At 42.5% G+C, this 17,434-nt stretch overlaps 1 protein-coding gene and 1 pseudogene across 4 annotated transcripts in view; one reads left to right on the forward strand and one right to left on the reverse strand.

Annotated features, from left to right (window-relative positions):
• Nucleotides 1-6,233, forward strand: part of LRIG2 (leucine rich repeats and immunoglobulin like domains 2) — a 60,931-nt gene extending 54,698 nt beyond the window's left edge. For all 3 annotated transcript variants that reach the window (XM_010359041.2, XM_030936137.1, XM_030936138.1), the window contains 2 exons: nucleotides 505-795; nucleotides 4,915-6,233. In XM_010359041.2, coding sequence (XP_010357343.2) covers nucleotides 505-795; nucleotides 4,915-5,141 — 518 coding nt within the window. In that variant the 3' untranslated portion in view covers nucleotides 5,142-6,233. The remainder of the gene's footprint in view (nucleotides 1-504; nucleotides 796-4,914) is intronic.
• A 9,748-nt stretch (nucleotides 6,234-15,981) lies between these two features.
• Nucleotides 15,982-17,106, reverse strand: LOC104658914 (annotated as a pseudogene). Its single transcript, XR_747511.2, has one exon. The product of XR_747511.2 is annotated as a glyceraldehyde-3-phosphate dehydrogenase pseudogene (transcript).
• Nucleotides 17,107-17,434: the final 328 nt, after the last annotated feature.

Genomic DNA, 17,434 nt, shown 5'->3' on the forward strand with positions numbered 1-17,434 from the left:
GTGCTGGGATTACAGGCTTGAGCCACCGCACCAGGCCTGTAACATGGTTTTTCATGAAGTGAAGTCATCATAACTCCTTATTCTCTGACTTAGTCTGCTTAAGCCAAGCATGTAGCACAGTACCAGCCTTATCTTGCTCCCTTGATTTGGGCATGATCTATCTATCCACGATAGAGATGTTTCAATGTAGTTTTCAAGAGCATGGGCTCTGGAGCCAGAATGGCTGTTTCTGCTCCTCACTCTGGCAGTATGACTTTGGTTAAGTTACTTCTCTGTGCTATAGTTTATCCTATCTGTAAAGTGGGGATAATAGTAATACCTCATAAGGATGTTGTGAGGATTAATGAATCAATTCACAGAAAGGGCTTGAAACTTCACCGACTTTATAAAGTAAGTGCTCAATACATGCTAGCAATGATGATGACAACCATTGAAGAAAACTGATGATTGGCAAATAATAATTCCTTAACAGAAAGAGATTTAGATTCTTTTTCTTGTTATTAGGTGGCACTGGTACCCGGGTGATTTGCTCAGATTGTTATGACAATGCCAACATCTACTCCAGGACCCGAGAATACTGTCCATACACCTATATTGCTGAGGAGGATGTTCTTGATCAGACACTGTCGAACCTCATGGTCCAGATGCCTAAAGAGACATATTTAGCGCATCCTCCCCAGGATACTACTGCCCTAGAGAGCCTGATATTGTCAGCTGACAGAGAGCCATCTGCCTTTCCCAACAACCATGAGAGGATAAGTGAGAAGAAACTTCTGTCCACACAGATGAGCGGTGGTAAGGGATGCATTTTTGTTATTTTGTTTTCACTTTTGTCTAATTGACTCTTCCTTCTGTCATATAGGTAGTGCTCTCATTTGACAGGAAGCAAACAGATTGGTATATAGGAGTAACTGACCATTGTTAAATGGTGTAAACTATAGCCAGAGATTTCTACATACTAGAGTTACAAAGAAGTCTTCATCTATAGAATGGAAACAACTTTTGTGGGGGTAACAAGATCATACTACTGAAAATTCAGAGGCCACACACAAAAACGTTTCATACAGGGTATTTATTTATTTGAGACAGAGTCTCACTGTGTCGCCCAGGTTGGAATGTGGTGGCGCAATCCCAGCTCACTCCAACCTCTACCTCCCCGGTTCAAGTAATTCTCGTACCTCAGCCTCCCAAGAAGCTGGGACTACAGGTGTGTGCCACCACACCCAGCTAATTTTTGTATTTTTAGTAGAGATGGGGTTTAACCATGTTGGCCAGGCTGGTCATGATCTCCTGACCTCATGTGATTTGCCTGCCTTGGCTTCCCAAAGTGCTGGGATTACAGGCATGAGCCACCACACCCGGTATCATATAGGGTATTAATTTTTCTCCCATCTTTATTTAAATAAAGAATAAAATACGGGGGGCTGGGCGCAGTGGCTCACACCTGTAATTTTAGCACTTTGGGAGGCCAAAGCGGGTGGATCATTTGAGGTCAGGAGTTTGAGACCAGCCTGGCCAACATAGTGAAACCCCGTCTCTACTAAAAATACAAAAATTAGCCAGGTGTGGTGGCGGGTGCCTGTATTCCCAGCTACTCACGAGGCTGAGGCACGAGAATCATTTAAGCTCAAGAGATGGAGGTTGCAGTGAACTGAGATCGTGCCACTGTACTCCAGCCTGCGTAACAGAGTGAGACTCTGTCTCCAAAAAACAGTAATAATAAAATTTCAGCATAATTTGGTGATGGTTTTTACTGAGAAGATTTTTTTTTTTTTTTTTTTTTTTGGAAATGGAGGTTTGCTCTTGTTTCCCAAGCTGGAGTACAATGACGCGATCTCGGCTCACCACAACCTCCACCTCCCAGGTTCAAGCAATTCTCCTACCTCAGCCTCCCGAGTAGCTGGGATTACAGGCATGTGCTACCATGCCCAGCTAATTTTGTATTTTTAGTAGAGATGGGGTTTCTCCATGTTGCTCAGGCTGGTCTCGAACTCCAGACCTCAGGTGATCCGCCCACCTTGGCCTCCCAAAGTGCTGGGATTACAGGCATGAGCCACCGTGCCTGGCCTACTGAGAAGATTTTTTTTTTTTTAATTTGAGATGTATTCTAGCCCTGTCGCGCAGGCTGGAGTCCAGTGGCATGATCTCGGCTCACTGCAACCTCTGCCTCCTAGGTTCAAGCGAAAATGTTTTGTTTTGTTGCTGTTCTAGCAGGTAAACATTTAATCTCAGCTTCACTTGGCGGGTGTTTTCTTCTATGAGGTACGATCAAGGTCATAAGTGAGAACGCAGTTTTGGGCTTGTGTCCCCTGTCTCACATGGCCCAGGAAAAGAAATATACATTATTACTGTATAGTTCAGGCATTTGATAACCACTTGGCATTTGAAACAAAACTCTTTCTAGATCATGGAGAGTAATGCTGAGCATGTCTTCCTGTCCATCCAAGCTTTTCATCAGCTTTCATCTTTCTGTCAGCCTGACATGCAAGAGCACTGGAATAGGGTAGGAGGTCAGGCTGGGTGCAGTGACTCACTTTTGTAATCCCAGCACTTTGGGAGACCGAGGCGGGTGGATCACAAGGTCAGGAGTTCGAGACCAGCCTGGACAACATAGTGAAACCCCATCTCTACTGAAAAAATAAAAATTTAGCTGGGCATGGTGGTGGGTGTCTGTAATCCCAGCTACTTGGGAGGCTGAGGCAGGAGAATCACTTGAACCCGGGAGGCGGAGTTTGCAGTGAGCTGAGATTGAGTGATTGCACTCTAGCCTGGACATCAGGGTGAGACTCTGTCTGAAAACAACAACAACAACAAAAAAGATAGGGTAGGAGGTGAGAACTACAGGTTTCCAGGGGAAGGCAAAGTATACTGTGATACTCCTGGGGATGGTTCTGGCAGGAGTGCATGATCTAATGTCCTACGTTCGATTATGTCCCACAGGTTACAGGATCATACTTTTGATTTTAGTAGGACTTGGAACATTCAAGATGGTAGTGAGGGTACATGAAACTCTCTTCAGGATGAAATCTGGGCAGAGACTTATTAATTTTGCATTTACTACTTCATGTCCCACATTAGATCATTTACTCCTGCCAGAACCATCCATGAAAGTTTCTAAGATATGCTCGCTTTTTTTTTTTTTTTTTTAAGATACAGAGTCTCGCTCTGTCACCCAGGCTGGAGTGCAGTGGCACGATCTCGGCTCACTGCAACCTCCGCCTTCCATGTTCAAGCGAGTCTCCTGCCTCAGCCTCCTGAGTAGCTGGGATTACAGGTGCCCACCACCACGCTTGGCTAATTTTTTGTATTTTTTAAAAATAGAGACAGGGTTTCACCATGTTGGCCAGGCTGGTGTTGAACTCCTGACCTCAGATGATCCACCCACCTCGGCCTCCCAAAGTGTTGGGATTACAGGTATGAGCCACTGCGCCCGGTCTCTGTTGTTCTTAAGAGATTAAAGTCTTCCAAAGAGGTTACAGGTCAGAGGAAAGCACTATTATTGAAGCACTATTATTATTGAAGTTAATCTCTTATCTTTACATTAAGTGTTCATGAAAGAAATGCATCAACAGTAAATCCACTTTTACTGTTGGATGTCTTAGAAGCGTTAACACAAAAAGGGTTTAAGAAGGACCAGAAATGTAGTCCATCTTTTTTCTAACTTTAGGAGTGCCTTAATTTTTAATCTAGTCTGTAAGTAAGGAAATCAGCAAATCAAAGTGCTTTGGCGCATTGGCCATTTTTTACTTAGGGTATCCTAGCTGCTGCTTACTCAAAGTCTGGTCTGTTGACTATGAGCATCACCATTACCTAAGAGCTTGTTAGAAGGATCCCAGCGCAGACCTAGCAAATCAGAGTCTACATTTAACAAGATCCTCAAGTTATTTGTATGCATATTAATTAAAACTTGAGAAACCCTGCTCTAGCTTTTCACATGGATTTTATTTTTATTTCTGGGTATTTGTTTTTATAATGTCTGGCTAGCTTTTTCCAAAATGCACCTATGAAGTTAATATAATTTTCAGTAAACAGTCTTTGGGAAAATAGTTCACCATTGTACTAAAGAAGAATGAGAAATGCATATTTGAAACCAGTGCGCAGATAATTTGATTTAATATAGCTCCTTTGGCTATCATTTGTTGTTAGAATTGTTGACATGCTAGGAGTTGGAAGGGAATGGCCGTTTATTTTTAAAACAATTTTGTGACATATTTAAAGATGTAATGGCTGCACTGAATCAATGATTATTATCTATCATGAAACTTTCATTACAATATGGATACCGTTTTGTCTTTTAGTTCTTTTCCATGTGTCTAAAGAGTTTTATTTAAAAATTTTGTGGCTGGGCACAGTGGCTCACGCCTGTAATACCAGCACTTTGGGAGGCTAAGGCAGACAGATCACATGAGGTTGGGAGTTCAAGACCAGCCTGGCCAACATGGAGAAATGCCTGTCTCTACTAAAAATACAAAATTAGCCGAGCATGGTGGCACATGCCTGCAATCCCAGCTACTTGGGAGGCTGAGGCAGTAGAATTGCTTGATCCCAGGAGGCGGAGGTTGCAGTGAGCTGAGATGGCGCCATTGCACTCCAGCAACAAAAGCGAAACTCCATCTCAAAAATAAATAAATAAAAATAAATAAATTTTTGGCAACAGAACCAGTAAAATAACAGGTGAAAGTACATGATATATAGTATGATCTCAGTAAATAATTGGTTAGGTTTGTGAAGTAGAGGGATTTGAAAGACCATGTTCTGGTGGTGGTTTGTGTGTGTGTGCGTGTGCGTGTGTGACTGTGTTTGATTTCAGTGTCCTTATTCAGGAATATTGAACATCTTTATTTCTTTGAGGATTTGGCTAAAAGGATATTGTTTTACCAGTCACTACTGATAATTCTTGTCTTTCATTCTCAGAAACATTGCAGCGGCCCGTCTGGAACATAAACAGAGAACTAGGCCTGCCTCATCCTCCTTTTTCCCAGCAGCCAGTCCATGAGTCACCACAACTTCATCAAAATGAGGGCTTGGCAGGGCCGGAGCCAGACTGTTCCGCTTCTTCCATGTCCTGCCACAGGTTACAGGATCATGGTTTTGATTTTAGTAGGACTCGGAACATTCAAGATGGTAGTGAAGGCACATGAAACCCACTTCAGGATGAAATCTGGGTAGAGACTCATTAATTAATTTTGCATTTACTACCTCAGAGCTCAGAAGAAACTCCGAAGTCAGCATTTGCTTTACTCTTTATGATTGCATCTGACTGCACCAAGGTGGGCCATGCATTGTTTGGTCTTATACCTGATGAAGAAATGGTAACAGTTGACAGAAATGGGTACAGCTCATCAAAAACGTGCAGCATCGGCAGAGGGAAGATACAGGGCAAATGTGCTTCCTGATGGTTCCATGGGGATGTGCCCCGGTGTGCATCTGCCTGTCAGGAAGAGTCACATTGCTGCTTAACCTGCTGGATTGCCCTAGTCTTCAGAATGGTCCTGAGAAAACATCACTACTTTGATGTTCTGCTTTGCCTTCCAAGGAGCAAAAATAACTTTGGAACCTTCTGGGAAGTGTGCCTGGGATTCTTCAGTGGTTTCAGGCAGATAGTTAAGACAGGCTTTGATATTCAAGGTCTTTGGCAAGAATCCCAGGCTTGACCAACTGGTACCAAGTCAAAGGTTTTTGTATTCTTGTGAATTTTTTTTTGTCCCTATTGCCCAGGGATGTCACAGTAAATATATGTACATTTATAAATAATTTTTGTATTCATTGACCATATGTGTTGGCTGCAATGTAAATATTTTTGATATGCCAAAATTATATATAATATTCAGTTATAATATTGACAAGTAGCTTCTCAGATCACAGATTTTTAAATAACTCGATTTAGTGATAACTAAAAATTTTATTTAAAGTATAAAAGCTGTGGCTCACACCTGTAATCCCAGCATTCTGAGAGGCTAAGGTGGGAGGATTGCTTGAAGCCAGGAATTTGAGACCAGGCTGGGCAACATGGTGAGACCCTGTCTCTGCAAAAAATAAATTTAAAAAATAGCTGGGCATTGTGGCATGCTGTTGTAGTCCTAGCTACTTGGGAGGCTGAGGTGGGAGGGTCACTTGAACCCGGGAAATCAAGGCTGCAGTGAGCTGTGTGAAACCACTGCACCCCAGCCTGGGTGACAAAGCGAGACCTGGCTCAAAAATAAATAAAATAAATAAAAAGTTTTAAAAACTTACCTGTTAAGAAGTATATCTATAGAGGCAGCTACTTAGTGATTGTATACACATAAACACAGTCTTGGTGTAATTAACTGCCTTCTTCAGTCCTAGAGGTTCATACTTCTGGTCATTTGCCATCTGTTTAAAAGTGCTAGGTGATACTCCCTTTCTAACATAAAAAGCTTGTTCTTTCAGAGCCTGGCAGTCCTGGCACAGCTGTATGTACCTAGAGGAAAACTTGTTTGGAAATTCCTTTCATTTCCTCCCCCTCTCGCTCCCCACTTCCCTCTTTTTTACTGAAACAGAAATTGATTGAGGAAAGTTCAGTCATTCCTTCAGGAACCAGTGAGTTAGATCGGGTTGTTACTTTATGTATAATGAACGCTGCAAAAACTGGAGGCTGATTTAAAGATTGCAGAACTTGAATCAGAATCATAAGCAGTAATGTGACATGAACTGGAGCCAGAACAGTTGCTGATATCAGAACCATCTCTTTCAATCTGTGACTTTGCTCTTGCCATGTTCTGACTGGGGTGAGCCGCTAGGATATAAATCACTATCACTGTCCATATTTGAGTCTGCACATCTTGTCATTATCTGCTTTAATGCTCTTTGAGTTGCAACAGGTGTATTAAATGAGTTATTTGAAATTCTGTGAACAGGAATTCTGTTGGTAGTGAAACAGGTTCTCACACCTGCTTGCTCAGAATGTGAAAATAATATTTCTGAGTCCTCGTTGTTCACTTTCTAAAGTGACTGTTGTTTGGTGTTGGAGTTGTTAACTGGGTTCTATTAGGCATGCTATATCTTGGCAAATATTCTCCATGATGAACTCTTCCTACTATCACAACCAGGACTATGACTGGATTTCTCAGTCTCAGTGCCCAGACTCACCATTTCTGATTGTGTCTGGAGAATGTTCTCCTGGAAAGGTATTCCATGTTCCAAAAGCTATAAAAAGACGCCCACTTTGCAACTATGGGTCAGTTATTTACTTTCTCAATGTCTCAGGTTGCTGAGTTCTAGAAAATCTGTCTCATTTACCAGAGGTCGTTCAAAAGTCTGAGATGGTGTATTGTCATGAAATATTTGTGAAATTTCTTACCATGAATTTGGAGGCAACCTACTTTTGTTTCTCGCTCTAGTTCTCCATTGGTCTGGCCTCCTGCTTCTCAGTCTTCTCTGACCTCTGTAAGTTGGAACTTTCATTGATACTTCTGTCGCACTTTGTACCTGACCTGGGTGGCCTTGCAAATGTTGACTCAGATCGTGGATTTTCCACTTTCTTTTTTTTTATTATTTATTATTTTTTTTTATACTTTAAGTTCTAGGGTACATGTGCACAACGTGCAGGTTTGTTACATATGTATACTTGTGCCATGTTGGTATGCTGCACCCATATTTTCCACTTTCCTCTGACTGGTTTTCCCCATTTTCTCCCTTGGGAAGTCTTGCAGATGATGCATACTTATTTGCTGTATTCAGCCTTCCATTATTAAGGATAAAATTGATCCCTACATTGAATCTGAAATTACCACTATATGGATTACTCTGACTCACTGCTGTCCAAGCTTGGTTTTCTCTTTGCTCACTTCCTGTCATATTTTCAGTTTGTCCAAAAGAGGTAAGCCATTTTATTACAGACTCATTACTAGTACCTGACATTATCCACCTCTGCTTTCACCTGATTCTTGTGGGGAATCCTCTTTAATTTGTTGTAACCTTCTCAGCAACTCTTCTGTACTTCACCTGTAGTGCCTAGCAAATTGTTACCACTCATAAGCCTGTAATCTTCATCACTCAGATTATTTGCAAGTAGAAATCTTCTGGAACCAATTGGTCCCTCTGACTTCTGCACTGGGCCACATCCATCTTCTTCATTGTCAGAATCTGAGTTTTCTGTCTTGGAGAACAGCTGGAAAGTTGTCTGGCTGTTATGACACAGTATCGAAATACTAGACTGAGTTTTAGTTGTTTCTAGTTGTGTTCACTTTGTGCTTTCTCTAAATGGGAATATCTTCTTTCAGCAAAGTTCTTCATTGACCAGGAAACCAAAGATTGCTTCTTTTCTGAGTTTGTTTTGTTTTTAACCTTTTACCAGTGCACAGTATATCTTAAGAAGGGAAGGGCGCTCTTGGGAGTAGATGAACATGCAAACATTCTTTTTTTTTTTTTTTAATTTGAGATGGAGTCCATCTCGGTCACCCAGGCTGGAGTGCAGTGGCATGATCTCAGCTCACTGCAACCTCTGCCTTCCAGGTTCAAGCAGTTCTCTTGCCTCAGCCTCCCAAGTAGCTGGGATTACAGGCACACCACCATTTCCGACTTTTTTTTTTTTTTTTTTTTTTTTTTTTTTTTGTATTTTTAGTAGAGATAGGGTTTCACCATGTTGGCCAGGCTGGTCTCAAACTCGTGACCTCAGGTGATCTGCTCTCCTTGGCCTCCCAAAGTGCTGGGATTACAGGCATGAGCCACTCACCCAATCCCAAAATTTTTATACTGTAAAGCCTTGGAGTGGTCCTTGTTTTGTATAAGTGATTAAGCCAAAAAGTTTTCTTCAATTTCTGATACCAAAGGCTTTAGGTAAATAAAGAACTTCACACTCTAATGCAATGTAATTCCTTCTTTGTGCTTTCTAATTTCCTTACACAAGCTGTCCAGTTCTCTCCTCTAAATCCAATATTACTCACTAGATAATTTCAGCCACTTAAATATCTATTTTTAAGTTCTTGTTCAAGGGTTCTAAACTCACATAATTTCTCAACATTTTGCCAGAAAGTTGAGCATTTATTCTTATTTTCAATCCTAAGTGTTCATCCACAGGCAGCAGCCCTTCTTGAGCTGTTCAGTCCTGCCACACCTTTTTCTTTAATATGTCAGCCTCTGATCATTTTCACTTTGAACTTAAAGATCACAATTTCCTGTCCCTTCAATCTGCGATCCCTCTTCTTCCTTTCTTACTAGATTATGGTGTAGTCTGTACTGACTGACTCAGAATTTAGACCTCGTTCGCTTCCTGACTCTGCTTGTTACTAACTTTGTAATCAAGGGTGAGTCTTTTTCTTCTCTAGGCTAGATTTTCTCATTTATGAAATGAGGACATTTTTCTTTTCTTTTTTTTTTTTGAGACGGAGTTTCACTCTTGTTGCCCAGGCTGGAGTGCAATGGCACAATCTTGGCTCACCGCAACCTCCGCCTCCCAGGTTCAAGCAATTCTCCTGCCTCATCCTCCCTGATAGCTGAGATTATAGGCATGTGCCACCACGCCCAGCTAATTTTGTATTTTTAGTAGAGACGGGGTTTGTCCATGTTGGTCAGGCTGGTCTCAAACTCCCGACCTCAGGTGATCCACCCGCCTCGGCCTCTCAAAGTGCTGGGATTTCAGGCGTGATTCACCGCGCCTGGCCTGAGGACATTTTTCTAGATGCTGTAAAGCCCTTTCCAGCCGTAACATTCTATGAATCTGTAATTCCCTCCAGGAGCTAAGGAGGGTTATGCTACTTTAATAAAAAGCTGCTTTCATGACATTTGTTCGAGTAGAACAAAAGTGATGCTGCTCATTCTGACTTGAGCCAGATATATTTCCTTTATAGCAGGAGTAATGGTCTAAGAAATACTCATTAGGAGAAAAAAATTCTGCTTCTAAACAGTATTAGTAAACAAAGAATCTTGACTCAGTTGAAAAACCACCCATTGCTCTCCAGAGCAGAATGTCTGAATGCTGGTTTTACAGCACACTACAGTATCAGAATGAGTTGACAGGTCTACCACAACTAATTTGTAACTAGTTTGTGACTCACCTTTCCAATGTATTCAAAGTTATCCCTATAATTATTATTACTCTCGCTCAAATTCTAATAGATTTCCTGAATGGAAAAGGTGGAGTTAGGGCGAGGCTGCCAGAGACTGTGCCAGTGAGCATCAGCTGTCACGTGTGAGAGGGCAGATGACAGCCTGTGAGCCAGTGCTCTAGAAAACTTCGTGTAGGAGGCCGGGCATGGTGGCTCACGCCTGTAATTCTAGCACTCGGGCAGGCTGAGGTGGGCAGATCACGAGGTCAAGAAATTGAGACCATCCTGGCCAACATGGTGAAACCCCATCTCTACTAAAAATACAAAAGTAAGCTGGGTGTGGTGGTATGTACCTGTAGTCCCAGCTACTTGGGAAGCTAAGGCAGGAGAATCGCTGGAACCCAGGAGGCAGAGGTTGCAGTGAGCCAAGATCGTGCCACTGCACTCCAGCCTGGCGACAGAGTGAGGCTCCATATCAAAAAAATAAAATAAAAAATTAAACAAACCAACCCGTGTAGGAGTGCTGCCTCTCTGCTCTAGCAGTGGTCCTTCTACTGACAGTGCTGTCAGAGTCTGGTCTCCTAAAGAGCCAGGTCATTTTCCATTATGTCAACTCAGATGGTTGAGATGTCCTTCTTAGATATTCCTAGCTTGCCTACGTAACTAGTCAGCAATCTATTTAAATGTGAAGAGCCTATCTTAAATAAACACACACACACCCCTAGGAAAAGGAATTCCTGAAACTTTTCATTATTACATGTTTTTGATCAAGCAATATGTTAACCCTCTAAGCAGGATTAGTGTCCCATGAGTATTTCTTCCAGCAGAATCATTTCTGCTTAATGCTAATCAGGAATGTTGCAAAGCAAGGTTAACTGAAATGCTGAGGTAAATACCTCCTTTCCCCACTGCCCCCTAGTGAGCACTTTATTTCAGTAGGAATACATAAATTCTCTTGATTTGCTTGTCCCCTTTCAGGCCGATTCTCCAAGTCTACCTGGAAGAAAAGACAGTATTCCTTGAACTCCGTGCCCTACTGGCACAGGATCTACACTTATGCCATTGGCTCTCTGTTACTCCGCAACTTCTTTTATTTTTTTGAGACAGGGTTGCACCATGTCACCCAGGCTGGAGTGCAATGGTGTGATCGTGGCTCACTGTCGTCACTGCAGCCTCGATATCTCAGGCCCAAGTGATCCTTCCACTTCAACCACCTGAGTAGCTGCACCACCACACCCAGCTAATCTTTGTATTTTTTGTAGAGATGGGGTTTCACCTTGTTGCCCAGGCTGATCACAAACTCCTCGGCTCAAGCAATGTCCCCTCTTTGGCCTCCCAAAGTGCAGGGATTATAGGCATGAGCCACCGCACCCTGCAGTACTTTCCCTAGTATACAAGCTACTCTCTTGAAAAAAATAGCAGGAACCCATTTCAATGTGCAAGTTCCCCTAAAGTGCTACCTCAGAATAACGTTCATGTTTAAAAACAGCTGTCTCACATCTCCCATTGTTAGGTTGTAAAAGGAACATTAAGATGTCAAGCAATTTAGATTCTGTTACCCATTTCCCTATGAAAACAGAGATGTGTTAAAAGTCTTTAATTACCGAAAGAGTCGTCATAAAAAATAAGAATTCTATTCCAGAAGACAGGAATTATACACAGGGAGGTGTATTATATACTTGCTAATAAATTTTGTGTAGGCTTTTAATAAATTTATCTGATAATGGAATAATCAGCCTTTTTGGTAGAAAGGTATATACAGAAGCTAAATCATCATCTGTTAATAGTGTTTAAGAAATTTCTTCATTGAGATGGAATATGGGCAAGATGACCTTTAAGGTCTTTTTCACTTTTATCATTATCCCCAGAAGCAATCTGATAGTCTTAAAACTTTGTCCTTTCTAAGTCCTTTGTATTCATGTTAGAGCTCTTCAGGAAACCAGATAATTTTGGGCTTTGGTTGGCAAAAGGGGTCTGACCTGTGTTCATAGCTGGGAACATGAAACATGAAATTCTAGGCTTAATCTTCTGAAGAAATCTCTAAGTAGTTACTAGCATAAATGGCATTACTATACTAACAAATTTAAAAGCCTATAATGTATTAAAACTCTTTTTTACTCTTGATTACATTTTTTTTGTAAGACAGTCTCGCTCTATTGCCCAGGCTGGAGTGCAGTGGCACGGTCTCAGCTCACTGCAGTCTCCACCTCCCAAGTTCAAGCGATTCTCCTGCCTCAGCCTCCCAAGTAGCTGGAATTAATTACAGACACCCGGCACCACACCTGGCTAATTTTTGTATTTTTAGTAGAGACGGGGTTTCACCATGTTGCCCAGGCTGGTCTTGAACTCCTGACCTCAAGTGATCCACCCACCTTGGCCTCCCAAAGTTCTGGGATTACAGGCATGAGGCACTGTGCCCAGCCCTCTTGATAATTTTTATTCTTGTTTCTTCTTATCTGTGAGACTACTATTAGAATGGGGTTGAGATTGTGGTGTTCAGTTTTATACCAATATTTTACCCAAGTTTGTCATGGCCTTTTCTAATCATTTTATTAGCCACAGAAATGCCAGAAACATAATGGAATAACAGGTAAATTTGCTGTCATTTTATGCCACATCCTCTTCTTACTTTGCTTCTTGATACAGATTATAGAGGTAATTGTGAAGACAGTTGAACCTTCGAAGATTGAGCTAAGATTCTTTTTTTGGCAACCTGCAAGTAATGTTTCATTTTTCTATTACATGATCTCTTTCCCCATACAGCTGGCAGATGTTTCCCCCTTTTTCTACCTTAAACTTTTTCGTTTGGAGTACAGTCTAAACCAACATCAGTTAGCCTTTTCTTTTTTTTGGACAATTGTCTGGTTCATTGATAAAAGTAATGAGTTTGGAACTAAGAGATATGTTATAAGCTGCACTTAACCCCTGAAAACCCAAGAAACATCTGGAGGTTTTGTCAGTAGTAAGGTAGGGGGTTTGTGTGTGTGTATAGATGGAATAGGGTGAAGGTGAAGAAACAGCTTGACTTGTGCCTGTTTTCAGTTAAAGAAGTAAAGTGATCTTCTATCAACTGTAACTATCTTGAAAGAGAAATTGATCATCACATGGTCAAGTACTCTTGGAATGTCTCTTTGCTGTTTACTGTGGCCTCTTTCCAATGGTGAGACTTATTTCTACCCTCTACTTTCCACTATTATTTCTTCCCCCTATTGGATAATGCCAGTCTGAGCAGCCCTAATACTAGATGTACCTAAAAAGAGATATAAGCCAGGTCATTGTTCAGTGTAGTCATTTCTTAGTATCTGTTTATATTTTGTCACACATCAGAATGTATATTTTATAGAGCATGTGTTTGTCTACTTGTTTGTCTAATATGTCTTTAATAAAGCTAAAATACATTATGATTTTCTGGTCTTCTTTTGCCTAACATACAGCAGTGAAATGGTACATTTTTGAGTTTGTATCCTTTTGAGGGGGGCTTCAAGTAGCTGTACAAGTGAGAACAGGGCAGAGTTGCTGTCCTTTAGTTCTTGCCAAGTCACATATTGCCTTGAGCCTGCCCCAGGCTGCCCCTGTAGCTGTGAGCTGTGAGGACAGGCACTGTGTGCTCTCCTGCTTCCTCTCTGGTGGTATCCACTGTGGTGCTAGATGCCTGGCAGGTATGGAAACAAATACACTTCATAATTCATTAGAAAATAAGAGTGTTTTCTGCACAGGGAAGGATATGAAGGCAGCATTTTCTAATTCAGTAAATCTTTGATTAAGAGGATAAAGAATGTCAATATTCTGGTCAACTTTGTTACTATATCATAGGGGCCATTTTCTTTGAGGCTACCGACTCTTTGAAAGCTCATAATATTTACCCCATCATGTACTTCTACTGCACTTTATTCTTTTTTTTTTTTGAGACGGAGTCTTGCTCTGTCACCCAGGCTGGAGTGCAGTGGTGCAATCTCAGCTCACTGCAACCTCCACCTTCCGGATTCAAGCAAGTCTCCTGCCTTAGCCTCCTGAGTAGCTGGGATTACAAGCATGTGCCACCATGCCCAGCTAATTTTATTTTTAGTAGAGACGGGGTTTCACCATATTGGCCAGGCTGGTCTCGAACTCCTGACCTTGTGATCCGCCTGCCTCAACCTCCCAAAGTGCTGGGATTACAGGCGTGAGCCACCGCGCCCGGCCAAGCACTTTATTCTTTAGGAGGCACTTTCCACAGACATGTCACTTGAATTTCACAACACTCTTAGGATATAGATTGGGCAGACAATTTTACTTTCCACAATTTATAGTTATGGAAACTGGATAGGTGACATTATCACATAGCCAATATCAAAAGTTTTTGTTTCAGCTCACCCACTTCCTCCTGTTCTTTAAAAACTTTTGATGATAGGTAAGGAATAATTTCACCAAGTCCCAGGCAGCCCATCCCTGACAGCATTGGCCAGAAAGACAGCAGAATTTGAATCCAGGTTTTCTGACTCAGATTCAGGGTTTCCCCACTATGATACCTTCTAATTCAAGCAGAGTATCTTCTCTATAGTCTGCGTCAACATTTCAGTAAAACCCTCCGGACACTGATCACTTCCAGTCTGAAAGTTTGGACTGGAATTTACCCTAAGTAAAAAATGCTTTTTGCTAAATTTCTAATAGAAAAATTAGACCTTTTTTTTTTCTGTTTTAAGGTGACATGCAAAAAAAAAAAAAAATGCCATGGTGTTAATTGTACTTTTTGGAGTGGGACATGCTAGGGCCTATATGGTAGCATCCTGCTGAGTTATGAAAGATATTTGTTCACACTTGTAGATATTTAGAGGTTTGTGACAGTGCTTAAGCTATCTGTGCTGAAGGACTAGTTGCCATGGATCAATACTTTTGTAAAGTGCAGTAAGAATGAATTTCTAGAAAAATTAAAATACAAACATAAAATTTTTATTACAGATTCAACACATAAAATTACTATCAAACTGCAGTTAAAATTGCTAAATGCTTATTCTCAGTTTCTGTAGTTTATCGTGGACAAAGCAAATACTTTGTGAACTGGCACAAGTCTGCAGATCACTTCTGTAGCAGTATTGCTGGAACTGTGTAACAGTGCATTTATGTGTCAGGATGGGAATCGGCTTTACTTATTTTGGGGATTCCTTTTAGTCTTGCTGGTATGATATGATTGAAACTGAGGACTGGACTTTGTCTAGAGGCCTCTCTGGCTAGAAGCAACAATTAAAACACCTTTTCAGCTCACTGACTTCCTCCTGTTCTTCAGCTCCTCACTTGCTGGGTAGAGCATTTATAGCATGCTATTTGTTTTCCAGGTCTGCTGCCTTTCTGGCCAGTGCTCTCAGGGATGGGCTGCCTGTGACTTATTATAAGAGAAATTCTATCACAAGAGAGGGAAAGGGAAAAGGAAGTACATGGGTCATTATACTGGGAGGAAGGTGGTCTGATGCTATGGAGTCTGATGTGGACTTGTGGGTGATCACTAGAGTAATACTCCATTTGGGCTGTTTCTCTTTCTTTTTTGAGACGGAGTTTCGCTCTTGTTGCCCAGGCTGAAGTGCAATGGCGTGATCTCGGCTCACTGCAGCCTCTGCCTCCCGGGTTTAAGCAATTCTCCTGCCTCAGCCTCTGGAACAGCTGGGATTACAGGTGCCTGCCACCATGTATTTGGGCTGTTTCATTCACCACCTCTACTGCTTTGTTCAGCCAGTCAAGAAATGTTTCTTGAAATCTCTAGGATAGAGATTTTTCCCTGTTCATTTAGTTCTCAGACCCTCCCCAAGGCCAGTCATCAAAGCACTGACAAAAAGAGGTAAATAGGAAGTTTTAATCATAATTACTGGGAAGAAATGATGCAACTAATAGCAAATACATTCTGCTTACGCCTTTCAGATACTGTGAAGCATTTTACCTACTTAACATTTACTTAACAACACTCCCTTTGAGGATGATTTTTTTTTTTTTTTTTTGCTGAGCATGGGATTTTATTGATGGTATATGACAAGGTGGGGCTCCCTAGGCCCCTCCCCCTTCAAGGCGTCTACATGGAAACTGTGAGGGGAGATTCAGTGTGGTGGGGGACTGAGTGTGGCAGGGACTCCCCAGCAGTGAGGGCCTCTCTCTTCCTCTTGTGCTCTCGCTGGGGCTGGTGGTCCAGGGGTCTTACTCCTTGGAGGCCATGTGGGCCATGAGGTCCACCACCCTGTTGCTGTAGCCAAATTCGTTGTCATACCAGGAAATGAGCTTGACAAAGTGGTCGTTGAGGGCAATGCCAGCCCCAGCGTTGAAGGTGGAAGAGTGGGTGTCGCTGTTGAAGTCGGAGGAGACCACCTGGTGCTCAGTGTAGCCCAGGATGCCCTTGAGGGGGCCCTCCGACGCCTGCTTCACTACCTTCTTGATGTCATCATATTTGGCAGGTTTTTCCAGACGGCAGGTCAGGTCCACCACTGACATGTTGGCAGTGGGGACACGGAAGGCCATGCCAGTAAGCTTCCCATTCAGCTCAGGGATGACTTGCCCACAGCCTTGGCAGCGCTAGTAGAGGCAGGGATGATGTTCTGGAGAGCACCGCGGCCATCACGCCACAGTTTCCCGGAGGGGCCATCCACAGTCTTCTGGGTGGCAGTGATGGCGTGGACTGTGGTCATGAGTCCTTCCACAATACCAAAGTTGTCACGGATGACCTTGGCCTGGGGTGCTAAGCAGTTGGTGGTACAGGAGGCGTTGCTGACGATCTTGAGGCTGTTGTCATACTTCTTGTGGTTCACACCCATGACAAACATGGGGACGTCAGCAGAGGGGGCAGAGATGATGAACCTTTTGGCTCCCCCCGCAAATGAGCCCCAGCCTTCTCCGTGGTGGTGAAGGCGCCAGTGGACTCCACGACGTACTCAGTGCCAGCATCGCCCCACCTGATTTTGGAGGGATCTCGCTCCTGGAAGATGGTGATGGGGCTTCCATTGATGACGAGCTTCCCGTTCTCAGCCTTTACGGTGCCATGGAACTTGCCATGGGTGGAATCATACTGGAACATGTAAACCATGTAGTTGAGGTCAATGAAGGGGTCATTGATGGCAACAATATCCATTTCACCAGAGTTAAAAGCAGCCCTAGTGACCAGGCGCCCAATACGACCAAATCCGTTGACTCCGATCTTCACCTTCCCTATGGTGTCTCAGGGATGCGCTGGCGATGCAAGAGAAAATGCGACTGACTCTCGAACAGAAGGAGCACAGAGTGAGGATGATATTATCTCCTATATTATGCTGTTCTTGCATTGCTATGAAGAAATACTTGAGACTGGGCAATTTACAAAGAAAAGAGGTTTAATTGGCTAACAGTTCTGCAGGCTTTACAGGAAGCATGGTGCCAACATCTGCTCAGCTTCTGGGGAGGCCTCAGGAAGCTTAAAATCATGGAAGGCAAAGCGG

This window comes from Rhinopithecus roxellana, chromosome 8 (genome assembly GCF_007565055.1).
Source record: "Rhinopithecus roxellana isolate Shanxi Qingling chromosome 8, ASM756505v1, whole genome shotgun sequence".
Lineage (NCBI taxonomy): Eukaryota > Metazoa > Chordata > Mammalia > Primates > Cercopithecidae > Rhinopithecus > Rhinopithecus roxellana.